Source organism: Serinus canaria, chromosome 19 (assembly GCF_022539315.1).
Source record: "Serinus canaria isolate serCan28SL12 chromosome 19, serCan2020, whole genome shotgun sequence".
NCBI lineage: Eukaryota > Metazoa > Chordata > Aves > Passeriformes > Fringillidae > Serinus > Serinus canaria.
This window is the reverse complement of record NC_066332.1, coordinates 8,117,876-8,143,358: the sequence shown is the minus strand read 5'-3', so window position 1 is coordinate 8,143,358 and position 25,483 is coordinate 8,117,876. Positions and strand designations below refer to the sequence as shown.

The 25,483-nt window shown below is 47.3% G+C and overlaps 2 protein-coding genes across 3 annotated transcripts; both read right to left on the bottom strand.

Annotated features, from left to right (window-relative positions):
- Positions 1–16: 16 nt before the first annotated feature.
- RCC1L (RCC1 like) lies at positions 17–15,922 on the bottom strand. Its single transcript, XM_009098706.4, has 11 exons — positions 15,611–15,922; positions 14,391–14,520; positions 11,807–11,935; positions 10,911–10,977; positions 9,804–9,855; positions 8,179–8,263; positions 6,997–7,178; positions 5,493–5,577; positions 4,251–4,424; positions 2,812–2,897; positions 17–1,311 (listed from the first exon to the last, which is right to left on the bottom strand). Exons 1-11 carry the CDS (start codon positions 15,875–15,877, stop codon positions 1,234–1,236), a joined length of 1,335 nt encoding a protein of 444 aa, XP_009096954.2. The 5' UTR covers positions 15,878–15,922; the 3' UTR covers positions 17–1,233.
- Positions 15,923–16,497: 575 nt separating this feature from the next.
- NCF1 (neutrophil cytosolic factor 1) lies at positions 16,498–24,789 on the bottom strand. Of its 2 annotated transcripts, none has more exons than XM_009098707.4 (11): positions 24,599–24,789; positions 24,076–24,156; positions 23,690–23,765; positions 22,290–22,455; positions 22,098–22,153; positions 21,675–21,797; positions 21,189–21,296; positions 20,269–20,386; positions 19,551–19,658; positions 17,883–18,025; positions 16,498–16,955 (listed from the first exon to the last, which is right to left on the bottom strand). In XM_009098707.4, exons 1-11 carry the CDS (start codon positions 24,668–24,670, stop codon positions 16,837–16,839), a joined length of 1,170 nt encoding a protein of 389 aa, XP_009096955.1. In that variant the 5' UTR covers positions 24,671–24,789; the 3' UTR covers positions 16,498–16,836. The 2 variants fall into 2 exon arrangements, with proteins under 2 accessions (XP_009096955.1, XP_050837911.1); XM_050981954.1 differs by having other exon boundaries at positions 24,530–24,653.
- Positions 24,790–25,483: the final 694 nt, after the last annotated feature.

Sequence of the window (25,483 nt, the reverse complement as noted above, 5' to 3'; positions counted from 1 at the left end):
TTCCTATTACTACTGATAAAGATTTTATAATCACTTTATTGAAAGCCTACTAGCTTGGATTCCACCAAAATAGTTTGCACACTAGAAGTATCCCACACAGAGAGAAAAGACACAGCTCTGCCTGATGTTTGGAGTGTTTCACAGGAGACAGTTTCCCACACTTGAGAGTGAGATTGGGTAAGTACCTGCTACAAACACTCACTGTTGCATCCCACCTCCATCACCTTACAAAGGCACCAAGGAATGAAGCTCTGCTTCTTACCCTTCAAGATTCCTTCCCCTGCTAGGCCATCCTGAAATCCCCAGCTAACTGCAACTGAGAGCCACACCTCTGAAAACAGAAAGGGTGTAGGGAATCCAAAAACAATCAAAGGCAGTGATGTGTGATCAGCACAAGGACACAAAGGTACCTGAGGAGCAGTGAGCACTGCTCACATCCATGCCTGAGCACTGATTTTGCAGGGCTTTGTTTCCAGCCTCCCTCAAGAAGCTAGATTGGCTGCTGTTACCATCCATCTGTCCTGCTGCAGCACAGAGAGCCTGCTGTCTTATTAAATAGTACTTAGCCCTGAAAAGAGGTTCTCACTCTTTGAATGTGTTCCTTTGGTGTTCAGTCTTTAGCACTAACACAGAAAGCCTTCCACAGCCCAGAGACACATCACTGCCTCCAGGCAAGGGCTGTGCATCCAACTTCTGCACAGGACAGCCTGGGGACAGTGCAGCTGAGGGTGACAGGACAACTATGCTGGGCTTCAACACCTAGCATGACCACTTTCCCACATAACAGTAATTAAAAACCACCCATCTTTTCGCTTGAGAAACAGTTTGGCTCTGCCCAATGCTGACACTCCAGAGCTGGTGACAGGAAATGCCCATATATCAATGTCCTGTGCTGTAGATTTCATCCCATGCCAGTCTTCCTTACAGGAGATGCTCTTCATCTTCAGGCACAGAGGGGCTCACCAGCTTGGGGCTGGGCCTCAGATCCTCTGGGAGCTCATCAGGAAGGAGCCAGAGCACTCCTTGCATTCCCACACTCCTCAGGGAATGTGCTTCCTTCCTGCAGCCAGGCCAGGGCACTCCAGTGATGCAGGGATGATAATGCACCCAAACACTGCTATGGCTGTCTCTGCTCACAGTCACTTGGTTTCATAAAATGAGTTTTTCCTTCCAAGAAGCTTGTCACCAAGTCCCTGCATGGCCCTGGTGCAGTGCTGTGACCCAGCAGCATCCCTAGGTGAAAGACCTGACCATGCTTACCATATGATCAACTCCACAGGCCACATCCACCACCTCACCGGGCACAGTCACCTGGATCAAACACAGCACTGGGTTAGTTATCAAGCTGCTCCTTCACACCTGGTATTTCCTATTTCTCATCCTCCTTCCACTCAACATGCCAGCTAGTTTCACTGGGATTTGTACCAGTGCAAGTGCCAACTAGAAAACACAAAAGAGCAAGATTCAGCACCAGGCAGGCTTGTGCACTGAGCTGTGAAATACTCCTCTCTTTCCTTCTCAGAAGCACATAAAGCTTTGGAAGGAGAAAGAGGAGCAGGCTCACTAGCAGGCAGAGAGGAGACTGGAGCCTCAGCCCATCTGTTCAGCAGCAGAAGCAGCATGACTGAACAGGGCATAATCTAGACATTAGGAAGAGGATCTGCCCAAGCACCACAGGGATTTGCCTCTTCTTTCATCAGCAAGAACTGGAACGAGGCAAAGGCTCAACTCAGCCTAAGGCAGTTTGTGCTTTGATGCTGAGACCAGCTCCTCACTCCTGAAGCTTATTCACTTAAAACTGACTTCAAACTTGAGGAAAGCAGAGTCTAAAAATGCAAGTTTTTCCTCAGAGCCAAGAGACAGGACAGCAGCTAGTTCTAGGGCAGGAGGTACAGACAAGGATCCTGGCACAGTGCCATAGTACTGTCAGACAGAAGCTGGCTGGCTGAGAGCATAACCCCCAATGTCCACATCTGGGGAAATGAATTCAGAAATTCAACCCAGCCACAGCAGTGTGATTTTAGGCAAAAGTTCCAGAGCTGGTCTGGTTTTGTTCATTTTTAAACAAAGAAGAAGGGACTTTTGTTCATTTTTAAACACAGACAGGGACTCCAGGGTGGTCCAGCTGATTGCCTCCCTCATCTCCTACATGGAGACCAGGAGCAGCTGCTAGGCTGAATGCTGAACTCCAGAACCAAAGACTCTTCTACATCCACTGAGTCTGGCTCTCAGAGCCAGCAGGGAGCAAGCAGTGGAACTGGAAGCACTGTGAGACAGCTATGAACACAGCTGAGTAAGGATCTCCTGCATAACCTGACAGTCAGTCCAGTGTCCCACCACCACAGATGGGAAGGAAGCCCACTACTATGTGGACCTGTAGCCACTACAGACCAAAATGTTCACCTAATTTAGGTGAGTAATGATTTGGACAGATGACCAATACTGATGTTTTCTTTGGAGCACATACAAATAGAAGATCAGGTTAAAAGGGGAAGGAAGAGAAAGTAAAGATAGCAAGCAGATGATGGAGGACAGGAAGGAGATAAAAACTGCTCAGATGTGGTGGCACAGCACCAGATGCTGTTTTAGGATTCAAAATCATTACTGGCATAGCAGACTAAAACATTTACTGAATACCTCCATTCCCAGGCTCCACAAGGACCTCTGGAAAACAAAGCACTTCTACAATCATCTTAGCCTTACACTTCTTTCAGAATTACTCAACAAAACCATAGAGCAAATGATGGTCCTTGCCCTCAAGATAACAAAATCTAGACAAAGAACTCTTGGCCTTAATACCACCATCCTTACTCTCCATGGGAAGTACTGGTCTTCCATTCTTCCAGTTCCCAGGCATCCTCTTAGATTCTTCCCCCACACAAACAGTTCTCCTCTGTCTACACCAGAGAAAAAAAAATTGAAAAGAACAGTCATTAAAAAGGAAGAATTCTACTTGTGATGCTGGCAAATGTTGCTACAGTGTTTCTGGGAGTATACAGGGTTATACAGGCAGCATGACAGCTACCAGATTTATTTCAATGTACAATAAATGTACTTGTGTTTGGAGAAAATGATGCCTAATGAGCAGTACAAGGAACAAATTCTGTGTACAAGTCTTTGTTTCCCCCTCTTACACCACCTCTTTGGAATTTTATTTGAAGGAAGAGTGCAGTAGCAGAAATTCCAGGGAATCATTTGTGAAGTGACTAATGTGTGCTGAAAGTTAGTCAGCTGCAGTTGATCTATATCAGCTATCACCAAGCAAACCCAGTAAGCAAGGCAGTGAGATCTGTCCCAAGCCATCACCTGGAGACTGCTTCCTTGACTGTCTAAAGAAGTGATCTGCTAATGAGAACTAGGGAAAGGCAAAAATTGGTATTCAACAAAGCTGAAGAGCTTTGAGCTCCTCAGGAAAACACGCAGATCTCAGAAGTGTTTGGATCAGCTTCACAGCAGAAACAACCAAAACATAATCTATAACATAATTTTTATGTATGATTAACAATTTAATCAGAAGTCTCTTTCTAACTCTTTCTGAATACCAAGGGGAGCCCACTTACAAGCACCCTACAAACAAACTGACAGTGTCACATATTCTAATTGTCCCTAAGGACTCAGCCCTGGCATTTTTTCCTGCTGCCAGCTGGATCTCTGAAACTGCTGCCTGATATTAAATGACTTTCAAATTTCAAACCCATCAAAGGCTGAGAACCCACACAGGGTGCACAGAGCACAGTATCATAACCTTTGCATATTAAATGCCTGGGTCTGCCCACCTCAGACTGCTAACTCAGTTGGCCAGAAATGCCAAGAAACTCTGATATTTAGCTTCATTTAGACTCAGTTTTACTTTGTTCATTCATCACATTAATTTTCTAAACTGCTAAAGTGCAGCAGACTGACTCATTCTATACAGGAAAATGAAAAAAATCTGCTGGATTTTGTGTATGAGAAAAGATTTTGTGTTAAGATAAATACCACTTTCTTAATTAAAGCATAAGTTAGCACAAAACATATGCCAGGAACCATCCTGACACCTGTAAATGTGCTGTCTGGCTCCCTGCTGCTGCACTCCAGTGTGCCTTCAGTTTCAAGAAGGATGGGTACATTTTTTGGGGTGTGGGGTTTTTTTTTGTTATTTTGGATTTGTTCTGGTTTTGGTTTTTGGCTTGGTTTGTTTTTGCTTTTTTTCTCTTCTGCCAATAACACAGCAACATGACCTCTCCATGAGAGCAGGATGAGAAACTTACTTGTAAGGGCTGCAAACTGGCTGAGCCCACAGCGAACATGAGCAACACGGGTGTCTGGGCTGAAGTCTGACCAGCCAAAAAGGCTGGGTGGGATCATCTCTGGCTCTGCTGTCTCTATTAGGTTTGGTCCTTTCCCAAGAATTCCATAGCCCCAGACAAAAACATTTCCTTCTTCTGTATTACAAGAAGAACACATTCTGTAAGAAAGTCTGTGCTTGTGAAATTCATGCCACAACCAAAAGTTCATCACAACCAAGGGGATATTTTCCTTTCTTCCAACTCAGTCTAACAGTTTTTGATTATTTAAAATCTGTAAATAATGCATTCCCATCCAAATGCCTCAATTTTTTCCTAAGCTATGCATGCAAATCAAGCCCCCCCAGGCAGAACTTTCATGAGGAAATAGTGCCAACACAAGAGTGAGTGAGCTGGATAAAATACTACTGACTGATGGGACAAAGACTGAGAGTTTATTATCATGGCTTTCTTCTCTGATGAAGCTGTGGGCACTGACAGACATGCCCAAACCAGCAACTGGATGTCACTCTGCCTGGCATTCTGCCTTAAGCTGGATGCCTGGGAAAGGCAACAGTTGCACAGCATAAAAAAGAGTAAATTTCTATGTCATCTAGCTCTGGTCCTTCATATTAGAAGCTCTAGTCATCACAAAACCCCCATTATAAATATGAACATCTTCATGGAGATAATCCTTCAAGAAATTAATTCAATCCCCTCCCTCACTTCATCATGCAGCAACCCTGCAGCTATGCTCCCCAGACACTGACAGTCCAAAGAACAGTCACTAAGGACCTGCTGCAGTTTCACTGCTCTCAGAACTCTCTTCTTTCCATCCTAGTCCATTATTTATAAGCATGTCAGATTCACATGGAGTCTGAAGGGCTCTACTTTCTCTCAAGTGTTGCCTTACTTCCTCCCTATATCCATACCCATCATAGGCCATACTCAGCATGACCAGCAAGAGACCAGAGGAGCAAAGAGCTGCCACGCTCCTGCTCTAGTCTGCAGAGCACTCACAACAGCACACACTGGAGCAATGCTCTGCACTAGTGAAAACAACTCCTCTGCACATTCTTAAACCTTGTTTCTCAGTCTCCCAGTTCTCCTCACAACATAAAGTATTTCCTGTTTCCAGAAAACAAGATACTTGTTTCATAATGCACTTGATACTTGTTTCATAATGCAGCCTTGCACCAAAGTGAATGATTCTAGAAGTGAACTCACCTGTCAGCACAGCATTGCCAGTCCCTCCACAGGCAGCCTCCTTCACCTTCCCAATCTTGAATGGCAAATGCCTGGGAACATTCACCTGTACAAGATTGCAGAAGAGTTGTTAGAGACAAGGTAAACTACAAACTAGACATACCTTTTAACTTGTTCTCTAGTTTTGGGTAGAGCTTACATACATTGGATCCTGATACAACCTTTATTATAAAGCCTGAATTATAAAATGAGTGCAAGTGCCAAAATTTAAAAAAATCTACATGAAATTCATTAAGGTGAGGACAAGGTGGAAAAAGCTGCCTACTGAAAAGCTTACATGCATGGCAACAAGGCTGAACATGACTAATAACTGCTGCTTATCCCTGGCTTTTAAAGTCAGACACAATGGGGAGGTCAATAGGTGAGCATGTCTTCAAGTCTTCACACTGGATTAGATCACTAAAATTCAGTCTGCAGTGGCATTTTTTAACACAATAGGGAAAAATTACTTAAAGGAAATGCCACTTATTTGGTACAGTCCAACACAACACACATACACAGCTTGACATATGTAAAGAGCAATCTTCAGTTTTATAGCCCTGCCATTCTACACTTTGGACTGCATTTACATTTTAGCTAAGACTTTCATTTTTGGCAAACGTGCCACTCATCCATTTCAGATGCCACAGATCTCCATCACAGACCCAGCCAGGAAAACTGCTACACTGCACAATCTGATTGCTGTCCTCAGGCCATATGGGCCTAAGCATTTAGCCCTACATTAAGGTTACACCAGGAGAGGCACAGGAAACAATGCTTTCTAAAATTTTGGTAAAGCTATTCTAATACAATTGTCTGCTTTTAGCCTTCCACCAAGAGTAACTTAAGTATTAATTACTTGACTCCATTTCCTAAAGTAGCTGTAACATGAGACCAACAGCCTAATTACTCCAGTAGTGCAATGCCTAGTGTGAAGGCCACTCTACCAATGCACCATATAAGTTTGCTCAAAAAAAACTTTTATCTGTGAGACACTGGAATTTGTTTAGGACTCAGTTCATAAACCCACTAAGGATGGCCATGAAAAATTAACCAGCATACAAGGTTACCTGGAAGGGACTTCCAAGGGCCATCTGGATCAGCACTAAACTCAAAGTAGTATCACTTTTAGCCAGCCAAAAAACTAATTCCTGTTCTGAAATTAGCAAAAGCACTTGAGCTTTTGGGTCTCAATTAGGTGTGAAGCCCATGGGATGGAGAAAGAAAAAGATGGAGTTCTTAGGCTAACAAACAGGGGTGAGGTGACACAAACCTTTGCCTATCAAAGCAGGGAAATACACTGCCCCCTAAAGCTACACAAACACGTCAGACAGGCTGGTTTTGTAAGCTTATGTAAAAACAGCCTGCTAGTGGTGTTTGTATCTGCTGTCAAAAGAATCCAGAACAGGGAAAAACATGTAATTTTTAACTCTGTGCCCAGCAGCTCAACTGAAACACATAAAAACACACCCTCAGGTCAACTGACCTGTGTGGTTTCTGTCACAGAAGCCAACTGCAAGTACTCTGAATTTCCCCAACCAAAGACATCGCCTTCATCTGAAACAGCCAGACAACAGTCCCCATAGGAAGAGACCTGGATAATGTTTACTCCAGCAATGTCACCATGCAGCTTAGTAGGAACACTGGTGATGTTATAGTGTCCAAGACCTGAAATGAAAAAAAGTAGAGATTATGAAGAATTTTTTTCCAGACACACTTGTAATGTCTGCATAGGACTATTTTTGTCATGCTATAACAAAATCACCCTTCCTCTGAAATTAATCTTTCTGTCCATACTGCTTACTGTACACCAGCTGCAGCAGACAAGCAGCCACAAACAGCACTTCCCCTAGCCAAAGCCACCTCTCTGGAGTACACAACAACTTTATACAATCACACCCTGAAAAGTCTCATATCTCTTGTCTGCATAGACCAAAGTGTTTGAAGAACAATAACCAAGCCAGGCAGATATCCCAAAAGGGATGAAGCTACACAAACTGCTGCATCCTGTCTTCTGCAAGGAGAGCCCTGAGTGACAGCACTCTGCAATCAGTTAGACAACAGCAGGGAAAATAGCAAAAGAGGTTGGGAAGCAAACACTTTACAGGACAAAATGCTGCCTGGAAAAGAGACCAGAATGTAGATGACAGCCAAGTCACATTATACTGGCACAGAAGTATCACGGGAAGAACTCAGCTTTGGGAGCAGCAAAACAAACAGTAGGAATGACTGTGAGGAGGAAGTTCTCTGAAGCAAAAGCCACCACAAAAAGAGCCCGCCCAAGGATCTCATGCTAAAACATGCAACAGCTACCAAAGCACTTGTCAGTTCAAAAGAGCAGAACAGACCCCAAGAATCAGGAAGGCAAAGCTGCCACCAAACTGAAGAGCAAAGCTGTCCATGTCACTTCAACATCCTCTCAGAAGCTTTAAACAGTTCATACACTCTCTCCAACTGCATGCTGGGATTGCCAGGGCAGCATCCTAAAGGAACTGGATTGTCTCAGTTTGGCTGCACAAATGTACTGAAAACATCTACACACAACTGGAAACATTAGCAGCCCCTTTCTGTCCACACACGCACAACAAATACACATCACAACTTCTCAATTAGGACAGCTTGCTATTTTCATCAATTCCCTGAAAAGCAAGCTGAGCTGAGTTCCTACCTGTTTGTCCATCAGCTCCCCATCCACATGCATAGACTGAACCTTTCTTGGTTCTAAACAGACTGTGGTCCTGCCCACACACAACCTGCACACCAACAAGAAGTCAGTCAGGAAAGGTTACATGTTCAGACTTGATTTAGTGAAGCATTACTGACAGACAAATTGAGCAATGAACCTCAGTGATGTCCATCAGCTCAGATTTTGACCTTTTCCTCCTGATCACATGGCTCCTAAGTAAGGGAAGGCCAAAAATCACAAGACACAACAGAGAAAACTGAAGAATTTTCTTTATGGGAAGTGATGCTGCAGTTGATTTGTTCTAAGATCCAAAACAAGGAAAGAAAGCTTGATTCAGCAGTACTACACAACAAAAGCAGCAAAGAGTAAATAAGAGCTCTCCCTTCACAGGATGCTAACCACATCATTCTTGATGCCAGCTACAAACTGCTATGGATTCTTTGCCATGTAAGTGCTCAAGGCACACAGCTATTCTCAAATCTGTATTTATGCTGAACTAGCCATCATGTCTGCCACAGGCCTGGCACGAATTAAAGCCAAGGAAAAAGCCATTCAAAAGCAGATATTAAAAATTAAAAGATTAAAGGGATTTAATCAACAAGTTAAGAGAGTGACTACCAATATTAAGCACATAACCACTGTTATCAAAGTACAAACAGGTAACAAGTATTCAATCCCCCTAAAAAATTAAAACCATGAAAAGGCCAAACAGAAGTTTTACAAGCCTAATTCAAAACAGTTTTAGGATGAACCACAGCACAGTCTCATCAGGTGGGTGCAAGTGAATGACCTGGGAACAGGAGCAATATTTGTCCCTATATGGCTACAGGGGCACAGACATACCAACAAACTGCTCCTGTGCCTGGGAATACTGCAGCCATGGCAGGTGTTTCTGCTGCCTGCAGTCCCTTGTTCTCCAAGGAACCTGACGTAGAGAAATGCTGGCTGGTCTAAGTGGATGGTTTCACAGCTCATTTTTGAAAAGGCAAAGACTAAATTTGAACTCCTAAGCAATATAAAGTGACAAAAGGGGAAAAGAAATCACAACAGGAAGAGAGTAATAGTGGAGAGCTCAGAAGTAGACACAGTACTCTGAGTGTGGCTGAGGAGAAAAGAAAAATCATCTTGACCTGCAGGTAACACTCCTCCTAATGCAGGCCAGGGTATCCTTAGCCTTCTCTACAGCAAAGCACATTGCTGAGTCATGGTCAGCCTGGAGTACCCTAGGGCCTTTTCCACACAGCTGCCTCCCTGACAGTCACCCCTAGCACATGGTGGTGTCTGAAATTGCTCTTCACCAGCAACAGGACTTGGCCATTTCCACTGATGAACTTGATGAGGTTCATGTAGGCCTGTTTCTCCAGCCTCTGGATGGCAGCACCAGCCTCTGGTTTATCAGCCACTCCTCAGAGTTTTATGTCATCTGCTATCTGCTGAGGGAACACTCTGTGATCCAGATCATTAGTGAAAATGTAAACAGGATTGGACCCCAGATCCCTGGGGTACCCCACTTGTTACTGGCTTCAAGTCAGCTTCAAGCCAACAACTGCCATCCTCTGAGCCTGGTTCAGCTGGTTCCCAATCCATTTTCAGGACTGAGCTCTCACCTGGACAACTCTGCTGTCAAATTCCTTCAGCTGATGAATGAGATGGCTTCCACTGGACACCAAACAACCACCAAGAAGAGAAAAGGCAACACAGAGGATTTCAGAAGACTGCAAAAAAACACAAAGGGAAACCTGCCTCTACTGAAAGCCATTTTATTACAAATAGAGAAATTTGTTTGCAATGTAGTATCACTGCAAAATACCTGCACGAGGAAGGAACATAATTCTGTATTCTCTTCTTTAAGATGTTAAGAACTGTCATTTTTTAAATATAAGATCTTGTGACTGGGGATAGGGGCAACCCTCAAAGACAGTCCCTAGTCTAGAATGAGCAGAGACACTACATAATACTGCAGTACCCACAGAAACACTACACTTAGCCAGAGATAATCCACATATCCCAGAGCACAGTGCAGTGCTAACATCCCTGTCATTTTTTCACAATACAGGAATTATCAACAATTCAATGACTGACTTCCAATATCAAGACTAACAAAAGCTACCTAATTACAGCTATTTTCTCAAACTTTACAGACCAAGTGTTATGGATCACAGACAGCAATTTTTGGTCGTACTAGGGAATCAGAAACTCAACATATTGCCACTATTCACTTACTCTATCATACAGAGCACTTTGAGCCTATGCTTTGGTGAGACCCACAAAAACCCAATGAAGGAAAAGCACTACAGACTCAGAGGCAGTTACAGCAGAGACTTAACAAGAGGATGCCTCTTTCATAATTAAATGGCACTTCCAACATCCTCCAGAACAGCACATGTACTCTGAGCAGCTAAAGGGAGAAAGCCCAATTACTAACACCAATTACCTCAAGCAATTTATGAAGGCTGGGTTCTCCCACTATGCCCTGCAAGGATTCAAAGTCAGGCTGTTTGTATGATGCAGGACAAAAGCCTGCTCTCAGACTCCCTAATCTCAACTGGCATGCTTATAATACCAGACCTTTTCCACCTTCAGGCTTTTCTGAAGGGTTGTTTTCATGCAATTATGAAATAATTATATGAATAATTATATGAAATAATTATATATTATATTATTATGAAATAATATAATAACAATAAGAAAGTTCAGGATCTTTGAATTCTCACCTGTAAATTTCATCTTCAACAACCTTCCGGCCACACTGTCCATAAGAATTGTTTCCCATTGTGAAAACTGAAAAACAATTATGAAACACACTCGTTTTAGTACTGCCTCTTTTCAGGTCCTTGAAATATTTTCAGGCACTTCTAAGTCTGAAAGGGGGAGCACAGCAATGTAAAAATTGACATAAGCTTTTTTCAAAGTCCATTTGAATGAAAGTGACTGAATCAATTCTCACCAACAACACCTGGCAGTATTGTTGCAGGCACAGCAGCAGTACCTGGAGCCTGCTGTCTGTCACAGTGGGGAACTGCCTAGTTCATCCTGCCACTGTCAAAGACACTCAAAAACAGATCAGCTTTCCCACAGGAGTGGGCATCAACAAAACAACCAGCTCACCCACTAAGAAGCTGCACTGGATCACTTGGTGCAGTACTGAAGCCGCTGCACCAGAGAGCTCCCAGAGATGTGGAGAGACAATTCACAAACAGGATCTTCTCCATAAAGGACTATTAATTAATTAATGGCTTTTATAAACATAGCACTCTGGGGTTAAATGGGAAGTAACAAAGGAGCACTGGCACAGTCACCCCATTCTGCATTCAAAAACACATCAGAGTGAACCAGACTAACAGGCTGCACTCAGCCAGGCCTGGGGCTAGAGAAACAAACCTTGAAGTAAAAAGCTCCCAACACATTTACAGCTTGAGCCAAGTGAAGCTCAGGGCTTTCCCTCATAGAAGCAATCCCACAAAGGCCAGCAGCTGGCTGCACCCACTTTTACAGTGCAAGCAGCCCTCCTGGGTTATAGTTCTAAAGGACAGAAGACAATTTTTTTCAAGGTTTTAATAAAAGCATAGCCAGGCACCCACAGACATCACAAGGACAAGCAACGTTGTACCTCCTTCACTATCTGTCAGGACCAGGGAATGGGCTCTCCCACAGGACACTTGCAAGACTCGAGTTTGCTGTGGTTTCTCCAGTGGTAATGGAATTGGAGATGGTTCCAAGACATATTCATAGCCCTTAGCTTAAGGAAAAGAGAACAGTTTTAAGTCAGTAGATTCCACAAAGTAAATTCAACATATATTTGCTGATCCTACTGTACATTTACACACTCACTTCTACTTTGTAATAAAAGCAGATACATTTTAGAAAGCCAAGACACTAACCAAAGGGGCTGACAGGGATTTATCACAGAGGGAAGGAGAAGGTAAAAGCTATGGGGATAGCTGAAGCCAATCACTGCCTAAACAAAAGTCCACCATAACGAGAGGGTGAATGTTATTAAGGCTTCAGGCACCCGAATTCAAACTGACGTTTTCACCCACATGATCAACCACTTCAGTGAATACAGTTGCATTACTAGAGCTTAATACCATGCTCAAACATTCTGTGCAGCTGGGGACATTGCAAGCAAGGTACAAGAGCAACAATCACAAAAATGTATCAGGAAAGGTGAACAAAAAAATCTTAAAGAAAAGCAGATTACAGGCACTTTCAGAAATAAGGAATGTAAGAAAGACTAGCTAGGCTAAGTCCATAGGGAATAAGACATCCAATGTTTATGAAAAATGACATGCTGTACTTTAAAAAGATTTAGCAACTTGAAGAACACATAATCAGCTACAGTCAACTGGGGGAGGGTGGGGGAAAGAACAACAAACCCTAAATCAATACTAGGGAAAAAGTTAAGAGAAGATAAAAATATCGAAGTTACTGTAATAAGTGAAATCAAATCCTGGAGGATCCAAAGCAATATTGCACACATGCAGCAATGCTGTACTGGTTCTCAATAAAAACTAAAAAAAATAACAGCAACAACAAAACCAACCAATCAAACAAAAAACAACAACAACAAAAAAACACCTAAGAAAAAAAAATTAAAAAAATCTACACAAGGTCTTTTGTAGTAAGACCCTCCTGGATGTGAGGACAGGCAGCACAACAGGCAGCTTGCCAATGGTGGGCATCTGCCATGCAATAGAGCAGGAACCTAAAGATAACCAACTCTCTGTCTAGAAACACCTGGAAGTCATAAAGAAAAATAACCTATTCCTCTCTGTTCTCTCCAGCAGAAAGACACATGCTACTGGGATATGCAGTAACCATCACTGTTAGCTGAGGGGATTTGGAGAAAAGAGACAGTGAAGTGCCTGAGGAACGGGGGTGAGTGTGAAATATTAGTAGGTTAGATGTAACCATCTCAAAGTCAGAAGGCTGTAAATTCCCTTGGAAATGAAGCATCTACAGCAACACAGTGTTGGAAGCAGCAGGCACCACAGTCAGTCTGTAAAACAGCAATGAGCAACACATCCCAAAGGAAAGCTTGCCTGGTGGGACATTAAACATGGAGCAGTAGCAATCCCACTGATCTTCACATTACCAACCGCTCTTGCCAAACACACTCTCTTACTTAGCAGGGCTTGAATTGCAAAACTATTTAACCTACTTCTGGATTCTCTGACAAAAATAATTTCCAGGTCAAATGAAAAACAAGGTAATTGCAAGATACTCCCAAGATATCAGCACACACATAAGACCCAGCAAGAGCTGAAACCTTTAAAAGCAGAAGTGAGCAGAAGCTCCTGCAGACCCTGCATTTTGCAGCTGCTGTTTAAGCACACACTTGCTGTGTGTACCCACTCTTACAGAACCACCCAGTGTGCCACCACAAAGCAGCACCATTGCAAACCTCAACATGCTGCAATTTTCTTTTGCTTCTCCACCAAGTTTAATCTTCTGCCCATATCAGACACACCCGACCATGATGGATTACACTCTTTTACATCATAATGACAAAAACTGCTTTTATTGTGACTTCCCTCAACTGTTTATGGAGGAATGTCTATGCAGTCAGCCATTCTAGAGGAAAGTTTGGGTTTTTCCTGTCTTCAGTGGTAGGTGGCAATGTTCTGCACAGAAATCACCTTTTTAAATAAGTTTGAGAGCTTGGTATAAAACAAAATGACTGAAAAACATGGTTTTCCTTCAAAATGCAACCTATTAAAATAATTTTAAAACAAACCCTGCAGCTTCACAAAACCCTCACAGACTGTATAAAAAAACTCTAACTGGGGAGGGAAGGAGGACTAAAGGACTTCAGTTTATAATTGCAAAGGCAACAGAAGTGAGCAAACCATCTGACAAAATGATTTTATTAACTATAGTCTGCCTACTATCAAACTATAGATTCAAAGCCACAAATTAACCAACATCACACTCTGTAGAATAAACAGCTATATTCCTATCCAGATGAAACTAATTGAGTGCAGTGTACAGAACAGAGGCAAGTTGACCAATTACAAAGCACACAAAAACACATATAAATTTCAGAAAAAGATCTGTTTAAAAAAATAAAACACAGCCTGGGACTGCATCAAAGCCTCCTGATGTTTTTCACAGTTCCAAACACATGGAGATTCCTGTACCACAGACATACTGCAGTGTCACCCTGTAAGTCTTTAAAACACTTAAATCCTTACTTTGATCTCTTCTGCTTCTCTGGAATCCAAGCTGGGAATCTTTGTTGAGCCCCATGCCCCACAATTTGGTGATGTCTCTGGTGTTAGAAGCCAGCAGTGTGAATCCATAACCACAGGCAGCAGAGGATATCTTTGAAGACAGACAAAACCCAAACCATTCAGTTAGAAACTGTGGCTTAGAAAAGCAAGCTTTACTCCATGCTACTTGTTCATTCATTCTTCATTATGCTACATTCACATGCAGCCCAAATTCATGGCATGTATAGTCTTGGAAAAATTATCAGTCTTCTGTGATAAGCACAATGGTGAAAACTCAGGTCCAACCATTCTGCCTTAAAAGTTTTGGCTTTGTGTGCATACATCTTTATTTCTGCATTATCTTGGCCCTATTCAACACCACAGAAAGACCTGTTTGCTGACCTGCATCAGCAAATTAAAAAAAAAAGATACGGAGATATTAAGAGAGTAACATGTTTTACTCCTTTGAACAGAAAAAGCCCAGCATAAGAGTCACATGAGGAGCAACTGTGGTCACTTGGTGCTCAGCCTGGAGAAATGGGAGACTGAGATCAGATCTCACTGGGGGCTGCAGCTCCTCCTGAGGGACCAGGGACAGGACCCGAGGGCAGCCGTGCCAGGGGAGGTTTAGACTGGATTTCAGGAGACGTTTCTATCCCCAGAGGGTGGTCGGGCACTGAAGAAGCTCCCCAGGGAATGGCCCAAGGAGGGTTCAGACAATTCTCTCAGGTGCAGGGTGTGACGGTCGGGCTGTCCTGTGCAGGGCCAGGAGTTGGACTTCATGATCCTTCTGAGTCCCTACCAACTCAAGATATTCCATGAACGCTCTGACTTCCTCTGCACTCGAAAGCAGAGCACGAGTGATACACGTAGGCAAAAGAATAACATGATTTTCAACACAAGCTTCCCGTTTGTCAGGTGGGAGCAGCCACTGGAAGAGGCCCCTTTTATGAGGCAAATGCTCTTCACACCCTGGCTCTCTAATGCCTCTCTAATAACAAAATTACAAATACATACTTTCTAAACTATACGCTGCTGGAGTTAAAACAGTCATCACACAAGCAAAACCACTATATTGATAAAAAACACGGCAAAGCCTTTAAACCCGATCCAGTAAGGCCGTTCCCGGCTGTGCTAAGCCCTGAGCAGGCTCCGGAGGCCGGGGAAGACACGTTGGCCCCGCCGGACCGGGCCGGGCCCACCTTGTCCTCGGTCTCCAGGCGGTACGGCGTGGGCTGGATGCGCCGCGGCTTCTTCCAGCCCGCGTCCGGCTTCACGAAGCTGGGGATGCCCAGGGCGCCCGAGTAGCTAAAGCCCCACACGAACACGCGGTCCTTGCGCTTGGCCGCCTTCCCTGCGTACTGGAATACCGGGGCAGCCTCCTCGGCCTCCCGCAGCTGGCGGGTGCTCGGCGGCCCCGCCGGCACGCAGAAACCCCTGTAGAGCAGGCGCCGCACCAGCCCCGCCATTGCCGCCCTCAGGCCGCCGCCATCTTGGCCGCTCTCACTAGCGGGCCCGCGCGGCGTCAGCTCCCTGCGCGCATGCGCGCGGCCGCGGCGAGCGTCTCTTAAAGGGGCCACACCTTCCTCTGAGGGGAGCGTCCGCACTCGCCCGGATCCTGAGGTGCGTTTGAGCCTACAGCCAGGCCTGAGCCTGCAGCCCGGCCCAAAGTCACACCTAAACCTACACCCCGACCTAGGCCTAAATCTAAACACAACCCCCAGACCCCAGTGTGGACTTAAACTCAGCCCCAGACAATCAAAATTCAAACACCCAGGCACAAACCTACAGGTCGACCCAGCGCCATCCCAAAGCCCAAGGCAGCCCCGCCCGGCACAGCGATGGCCGCGCTGGCTGGGCCGGTAACCGAGGGCAGCCGTCCCACCACACTCCGTGTGTGAAAGCCCTGTCTCAACACTGAGCCCTCGCTGTCCTCTCGAAGGAGCCAAGCAGCCGCCTTCCAGGAGGAAGCTGCTGTACTTTTATCCCCCCAGCTAAACCTCCTCACTACCAGCATCTTTTGCAAGAGTCCCTTGCCCAATCTCCACCTGGAGGAACACCTTTCCTGCCGCCATGCCCACACTGCTCCTCAGGGTCTATTGAGTGTCTCTCCTTTATTGATGAAAACCACAAAAATAATTCAAAATACAAAGAGGTAATAGAAGGGCATGTAGAGATGAGGACTTGGTGCTTATAAGGAGCTGGTAGAGCAGGGCTGGTCCCTCCTCAAAGTGCAATCAGGACACCGTGGGCTGGCTGAGGTGGAGGATGAGGATGGGCACTGGGCTGGGCTGATATGGCCGCAGCCTCCCTGGCCTGTGGTGGCTGCCAGAACCACCTGGATGCCTGGTCCAGCTCCGAGCCCTAGCTGCACAGGAGCTGGAGGAGATGAAGCCTTGGGTGGCTGGTGTGGGGGCTCACAGGATCCTCACAGGATCTTCCTCCATGTGCTCTCAGTGCAGCGGTTCAGGATGAGGTCCTTGCTGGGACGGGGAGGAACAGCAGGTTGAGCCTTGGGCTTGTTGTCCTCTGGCTCATTTTTCTCAACTGCAAGTAAAAAAAGATGTTCAGATGGGTTAGAGCTCTGCACCACACACCATCCTCATGAACATTCAGCAGCTTCCTAGGTCATGGCCACCAAAGATCCTGCCTCTCCTGCTGTCCCTGCTGCATGTAGAGGTCTTCCTGTAGGTCATGGTGCCAGGATGTGCCTGCCTGTGCCCAGCTGGAAGCTGTGCTCAGGGAAAGCCTGTCTTTAGGTCTGCATGAGGTCTGCCCATCTTTAGCTCTGGGAAGGTCACGGATACTGCGTGGGGACAAGCAGATCTAAAGGGTATGCCACAGTGACTGCCTCTCTCCTTGTTCATGAAGAGATGCCTTTTACAGGGGCCTGAACTGGTAGGACAAGGGGGAGTGGCTTCACACTGTCAGAGGCCAGGGTTAGATTAAATATTAGGAAAAAATTCTTTTCTGTGAAGGTAGTGGGGCACAGGTTGCCCTAAACAACTGTGGGTACCCTGTGCCTGGAAGTGTTCAAAGCTAGGCTGGTTGAGGCTTGGAGCAACCTGATCAAGTGGAAGCTTTGAATGAATTGGTCTTTAAGGTCCCTTCCTACCAAAACTGAATTCTATAATTCTATGATTCTTCATGCAACACTTCCTTCTAGGGGCTCTGCTGACAGCTAACATACATGGCAATTGCAATGGTAATGGCAGCATGGGGGAGGTTAGGTGCACAAAGGAAAGCACAGGTGCCCTCTGTGGGCTGACCTCCTTCCAGGACCATATTCTGCTCTGTCTGACCTATAGCCAGGGGTAAGAAAACTCCTTGAAAAAACATCTCCCTGCACAGACTTTCCCCATGGGAAAAGGGCAGACGGGCATGGTGTGACCTCAGTGTGCCATCCTGCTCCAGCTGCCAGCACTGGTAGGGGCATGGGTCATGCTGCAGGATTCCAGTTCCATTGAGACTTACTGATGACATTGGCCTTGTTCTGGGAATTTCCCCACATTTTCCGCTGGTTCTGGATGTACTTCTTGCTGTTCCTCCTGTAGGTCTCCTGGCTGATTTGCTTCCGGCCCTGCTTGTGGATGCTCCTCACATTTCGGATGGTGGATCTGCAAGGAGTGAGAAACAAAACATTCAGTTTTCATCCTGGCAGCTCATCACCACACACCTCCTTTCCCCACACTTCCTCCTCTGCTTCACCCCAACCCCAGTTTCTGCTTTTAGGTTCTGCATGGTGGATGCCAGCCATTGAGGGCAGCCATCAGTGAGACACAATCTACAATGTGTTCAGGCAGCTGGATAGTGCTTTACCAGCAAACTCTGAAGGGTGAGCCCTGAGCACAAGTCTGGAAAGTAATGCTAGGGATTGGTGAGGAAGATTGGGTGTAAGGCTGAAAGGATAAGATGGGCATAAGAAAGCCCCAGAAGTGATCTATATCTCTTTGATGAATTAACATACAGCACCTATCCTGGCCACAAAACTCAGTTCCCTGGTGTGGGGCTTGGCATGGCTCCCTGAGGCTCAAGAGTCAGATACAGGTGAATGGAGTATGGGGCATGTGTCAGTGTGCACCCAAATGTGCAGTGTTCAACCCACAGGAGAGAAACTACTGAGAGAAGTGAAAAGCTGAGCAGCCTGAGGCTGCTGCAGGGGAAACCCCAGCACTGGGGACTGTCCCTGGGCAGGCAGACAGGGGCCCCTGCTTTGTCCTCAGTACCATGGCAGGAGTGAGGTGGTTCCTGATGTCCACCCCATGGCATCGTCCTCCTGCTCTTCTCAAAGAAATGTGCCTCTCTGCCTCCAGCCCCTTCCTGCTCTGAGCACATCCCCCATGTCATAGCAAAGCTCTTGTCCATAACAGGTCACCACATTCACAACAGGGCTTGGCCTGGCTGCCACTGCCACAGAGGCAGCAGTCACAATGGTAGGGGGACAAGCCACTGTCCTTGGAACAGGCCACCTCATCTCCCCAAGGCTACCAGCAAACATCTCTGTGGTCAAATAGGTGGATCTGGACCATTTTACACTGTCACACACTTAATCCATGCTCTAGCAAAACTGGATTTGGAGAGATTTTATAGCAGGCCTGACATGTCATCTTGCAGGGAAGAGAGATAGCAGCAAATTCTGCCCTTTTTAGCCATTCTCTTTGCACTGGAATTCATGAGTTATTTGTGCTTTTTATCTTTTTAATCAAAATTAAATCCCTTGCATTAGCTCAAATCCTCCCATTAGATTAGGCCACTTGGCAGCTTCATTTAGTCAAATCTATCCTTGCCTCTGGAAGATTCAGTGCACACACTTAGGAAGTAAGAAAAGGGCCAATTTGAAAATCAAACAAGATTAGCCCAGAAAAGAAACTCTGCAGAAGGACAAGGAGAAATACACCTGATGGGTGGACCTGCTGGAGCAAAGATCTTGGAGCCCTGCATCAGCAGTGCCTGTGGTAGCTGGGGAGCACAGAGCTGATGGGAGGACAGCCCTGCTGTGTCTGTGCCCTGCTTACATTTCTCCAGGCAGTTCCTCACTGACAGGGCAAGCAGGTGACACCACAACACCCTGTCCGGTTTAATTTCATCTCCCTGAAGGAAGAGGGAGATGTTCTTCTGCCCTCTACACAGAGCTTCTCCTACCTCCGTGGAGGAGCACCCCGGTTCCTCAGCTCACTCTTCGCAGAAGTGTTCACCTCCCCAGCTTTCTGCAGGTACATGGAGGGGTAATAACCTGTGATTTCATCCTTCCTGCAGTGCAACACAAAGCAACATCACTTGCAGTCATGGCTCTGCAGCCACCTCCTCATTCCAGGAGAGAGATTGGATCATTCTTGTGGGTGGTCACAGAGTCCCAGAATGGTTTGGTGAAGGGACCTTAAAGGACCTCATTCCAACCCCCTGCCACAGGCAGGGACACACCTTCCCCTAGAATAGGGTATTCCAAGCCCCATCCAACCTGGCCTTGAACTCTACCAATTCAGGACATCCCATGAGTCATGGTTCAGGCCTGTCCCTTGCTGCTGTCATGTTACCTCAAATGTTCCTTGCAGCTGGGATGAAAGTTGAGGTTTTGCAAAGCAAAATGTGCCAGAACAATTAGAGGCAAAATAACAGATACATGTTGTTTTTCCATCTGCCTCCTTCTTGGATATTTCTGAAGCCCTCAGGAGAGGAATTTCCAGCTGAAACGTTTAATATTTGGCACAGAACAGACTCTGAGAAGCAGCTCTGCAAAAGGAAGTGCTGAGCAGCGGCACCAAAGACACCAAGGCTTTCAGAGCCCTGATGTGGAGCACCATGGATGTCCACTCCCTCTGCCTGAGTGCTGCTCGCCTGAGCTGTTCATGGCATCTCTCACCTGATGACCCACCAGCCATCAAGGAGCTTGTGGATGACTTCAATGGTATCACCCTCCTTGAGGGTCAGCTCATCCTCTTCCACAGCAGTGTAGCTTTTCTGGACCACGTACGCTTCACCTACACACAAAATGGGGATGGTGGATCATGTGCTAACACCTCAGGGATGGGGCTGAATCCTCCCAGCCACTGAGGAGGCACCAGAGCATTAGGAGGCACCCTACATTTTAGGCAAGACTCAGGTGCTTGAGGTTTGCTTTCAGAATTCTTGTCATTGCCCATGGCTCATCCCAGCCTCTTCACCATCTCTCCGGAAGAAAACTTTTGGGTGCTAGCAGAGGAAGCACTCCTATCTCTGCTCGAAAGTGTGCTCAGAATTCAGGTGGTGAAATAAGGCAGAAGGAAGTGTTGTGCTAATAGAGCCTTTTCCAGTGTTATGAAACCCTCAAAGCTGAAGCCTGTTGAGCAATTGGCACAAGTCTGCAAGATCCTTTCTCTGCTCCACGTGATAAAGCCCTGCTGTCATGGCAGGGCAGTGCAGAGGGCAGGGAGCAGGGCCAGGCCCTGATAAGGACAGCACAGAGGCAAAGCACTGTGAATGCCTGTGCCTGATTTGGATGCTGCACCATGCTGTTCTGCTAACCCAGCACCTCAGCCTTCACCCAGCCAGCTCAGCATGGCCAGTGGGTAAAGATCAGCCAAACCACAAATCTATTGCTGACTTGCAGGTCATGAGAAGCTCCCAAGGTTGACACTGAGGCACCAAGCCGAGATTTATCCCTCCTGGCAGTTCCTACAGCAGCATCTCCCTGCCCAGTGATCCTGCTCAGTCTGAATTGCCCAGCTTTGCACCCATCACAGTGGAGAGCTGCAGAAGGCTGTGCTCTGACACACACACACATCCTGGTACCCCAACATTTACCTGCATAATTAGGCTCCTGCTCTTCAGACTCATCAGGACCATCCAGTGGCTCCAGATAGGCAGCAGGTACCCAGCCTCGTTTATTCTTCAGTTGACAAAACCACCAGCCTGCAAAGAAATCAACCATGGGCAAGAGCAGAGTGTTGTGGGGACTGGCACCAGGTCTGTCCTGGCCAGGGCAGGTGCAGGCATCTCCGTGTCATGGACCAAATGGACAGTGCTGGGGCCAATCTCTGTTGACATGGTGCAACCAGAGAAGTTGACCACTTCATCCTGATCCTGCTGGGCAGGAAGCCTCACAGGCTGAGGTATGGCTAGGATGTTGCACAGTTTTCTAGAACTGCCGCCCACCCTCAGCCTTCACTGCCATAGCTAGCTCACATGCTGTGTTTGTATACAAGATGCAAGGGCAGTACTCATTCCTGCTGAAATTGTGGCAGGGAGTGGGCTGGCCCTCAGGGGCTCTCCAGGGGGATGGACACATACCATTCTCACTCTTCTCCACAACATCCACCATGTCCCCAGCCTTGAGAGCCATCTCAGATGTGGAGCCCTTCTCATAGTCAGCAATGGCTCGGTATGTTTGCAGGACAATGGGGCCCGTGATGTCTGCATGAGATAAGTGACAGATGTTCCCTCCAGCCCCCAACCCAGAAACACCCACACCAGGCAGGCCAAAAACAGCCCCAGGACAGCCCAAAGTGCCCTCCCAGCCTCTTTCAGCCCCAAACCAAATGGATTTCAGGACAATGACTCATTCCCCCTGAGGATTTCGCTTCCCCACTGCTGCAGCTCTGGCACAGTGGCCATGCTTTTGGGGAGGGTATCTGCCATGGAATGACAACCTCTCTCCCCAGCAGGCTGTGCTGCTGCTGAGACAGCCACTTGCAGCCCTCTAAGGCCTCTTACCAGTGGGGTTTTTCTTGGAATCCTTTGTCAGGAGGAAGACTTCAGGCTTCTTAATCCTAGACAGGTCAGAGCAAAGGCAGCTCAGTGCCAACCAGCCCTTTCCATCAGCACCCTCCCTGCAGCACCCATACTGCCAGCATCCAAGGCCAGGAATGCAGGATTTCCCTCAAAATAGCAGGCAGCTGGACTCACTGGCTGTCTGTGACAGGGTTCATGTCATCATGACGGACTTTGAAGAAGTTGACCACATGCAGGCACCGGGAGATCTTGTGGGGCAGGTTCACCAGTGTGTAGCAGTACTCAGCCAGTGTGCCCTGCCTGTTCTCAGTTGAGCGCTGCCCGTCAAACCACTTTGGGGCTGGGAGAGAGGAAAAAGGGCTCAGAAAAAGCAGACAGAATGCCTTGTTTTTAATACTTTCCCAAGCACACTGCTCTGAATCATTAATTTTGCCCAGCAAAAAAGTGGGTCTGGCCCCAAGGTGCTGCATGACTGCAATGTGCCAATAAGGTGAAGCTTTGTGGGGACACAGCTCTTGCAAGCCCAGCAATGATCCTGTTTGACCCTGTTTCAGTTTTAGGGTAACTCCTACATGTGTGTTCAGACCAAGCCTAACTGCTGGGCCAGAAATACAGCATATGTACCAGGGTACCAAGAGGGGCTCAGGGGACCAGCCTGCAGTCAGAGGAGATGTTTATCCTCCCACCCATCTGCTTATGGTGTTCTTGACTCCAGAGCTCTAAAATACTGCTGGCAATCCTAACCCTGAGCATGATGAGAGTTGAACCACATGATGGGAGATACTTCTGGGTGGTCAGTGGCACCTCATGCCCCCCCAGCAGTCTGACACCTGTCTGGTCCCCAGTGCTCTCAGTTCCCCAAATGGAATAAGGATGCTTTGAACAGCTCCAGCATGGTGGGGGGCAGCTTGTTGGAAGAGGCCCAGCATGGTGGTTGGTGTTAGTCCAGCTGCAATGGAGCCCCCCCCAGACTGGCACCCACACTGCTACATAGTGCAGGCTTATTCCTCCTCCAGAGATGTTGACCACAACTGCAGCTCTTTTTCAGACTCCCTTCTGCTTCCTTTAAAGCAGGAAATTAAATAAAATGGGGAAGTTTTCTGGCATGCACCTTGCTTCGAGAAAAAGTGTCAGCTGTTTGGATCAGGAGTTCATTCTCTGTCATTGAAGACATATTGCATTATTTCCTCTTACAAAGTATCTGTGTTGCCCCAAGGGCATTAAGCCAACACCAGTGATGGTGTCACCAACAGAGGGCTCAGCTCCACTCAGTTCAGCCTCCCCAAAGCCAGACACCTTTCACCAGCCAGGAGTCATAGGGGTCACAGCTGATTCTTCTGGATGTGCCTCTGGGCTGCCTTCAGAGAGCAAGGACAGGGTCTATAGGGCTGCTGAGTGTTGGGAAGAACCACTGCCACTGCTCAGATCTTTCTGAGGTTTTGATTTCAAGCCTGGTGCACAGGAAATACTGCACCACCCACCTGAGAGGCAGCGAGCACAGCTCAACCCACCAGGGAATTTCCCAGCTAGCTGCAATTTCTATTCACCCCCCAGCCACGGTGCTTGCCCCTCACCTGGCAAGTGCGGGATGATCCGGTTCTCTATGTTGATGTCCCCGGATTCAATGGGGAACATCTCCTTCAGCGCTTTCTGCAGAGCAGAGCCAGGCACAACAGTGAGGATGGCACCAGGGGAACATGCTGTGACACCCACTCCTCTGCCCCTAGCTTGACTCCTTTCCTGGTGCTCACCCTGCTGCCACTAGCATGTCTTGGCTGGATCCCACACCTCGGCACTCAGTGCCCAGGGACACAGAGCCAATGGCTCCCACCTTCAAAAGAGATTAAAGAACTGTACCCAGGAGCTCTTTTGAACTTTGAGGTTTGCTTTGAGGCAGTTTCAGATGGCATTCACCCTCGTTTTTGCCCACCCCGAGCCCATGTGTCCTGGGAGGACTCACGTGGAACTCATATATCTCAGTAAAGCGGCGGTAGACGACCTTTTCAGAGAGGTCATTCCACTTCACCAGGAACATGTAGACCTGAGGAACAAAGTAGAGGCTGCAGTTTTGCAGGCAAGTGGGACACCACTCCCCACTGTGCCCGGGGAGCCCTGGGGATGGTCCAGTTTCAGATTAAGTTGAATGTTTTCCTTCTATCACCCCAGTGCAAGTAGCTCTGCCTTGCCAGCAAATAAACTGGGCACTAGGGGAGTTGGAATGGATGGAGAGAACCTGGAGGTGGGTGGGAAACAAAGAGGAAAAAGCCCTTTCCATGACTGCAAAGTAGCCAATGGTTTGCAAAGGAGGTGCCTGAAGTCTTGTTCAGGACAGTTTAGTGTCTGTCTACCTGCAGCTCATGTTATCAGCCACGACCCCCTTAGAAGGAAGTATTTGGGCTCTCAGTCACATTTACCTAAGAAAATTTGTAAAAACCCTGACCAGTCCTCAGTCCTCACATGGCGGAATGCTCCAGAGTACTCACATAGTGCTGGCTGGGGAAAAACCTTTTCTCGTAGCCCAGCAGTTCGATGTGCCGGATGAAGGCGTCCCCCATTGCTGCTCCTGCCCGAGGGCTCTACTCCGGGCCCTGCTCCTGCCTGTCTGGGTGCTATGCCCTCCCCCTGCCCTCGCTCAGCTCTGTCTTCCCTCCCCTCTGCCCTCGCTCAGCTCTGCTCCGTGTTACAGCCCTGGGGAAGCGGAACTGTCGCTGCAATCGCACCCGTAATTGTTCACTCGCTGTGGTTTGTACCGAGCCGGTGTTTCCCAGCCCAGCTCTTCCAGTAGCTCCAGGGCTGGGGAGGAGGTGAGCTGGGAGGCCTCAGGGATGACCTGGAGGGACCTCTGGAATCAGGGGGCAGTGAAGTGCTGAGGGCCGGGCTGGCTGCCCTGGTATCTAAAGGACTCCTCTGACTGCTGATGCTGCCCCATGATGGCACAGGGTACTGCAGCAGAGGGTCAGGGACAGGTGCCTTGGATATGACAGCCATCACCCTCTCTATCAGAGCTGGAACACCTGAATGAAGCATGTGATGCACTCCCTGAGCCCCAGGAATGGCAGTACTGTCTGTGTGTGTGGGAATGGCAGGTGGGGAACCTGGGGCACAGCACAGCCAGGATGGGCAGCCACGGGCTCAGTGTGCAAGGGGAGGCCCTTGCAGTCCCCTTTCCTCTCAGTCACTTACAGCTTCTTCAAAATCTGCCATCAAAAGGTTCCCTTGAGGAGCCCCCGAGGACCGAAGCCAGTGCCAGCCCTGCTTTCCACCTTACCTGGGCACAGGGATGAATGGAACGGGACCCAGGCACAGGGAAACGCCAGAGTGGGCTGGAGACAGACCCCTGTGTCCAGCTGGGAGAGCAGGAGAGTCCC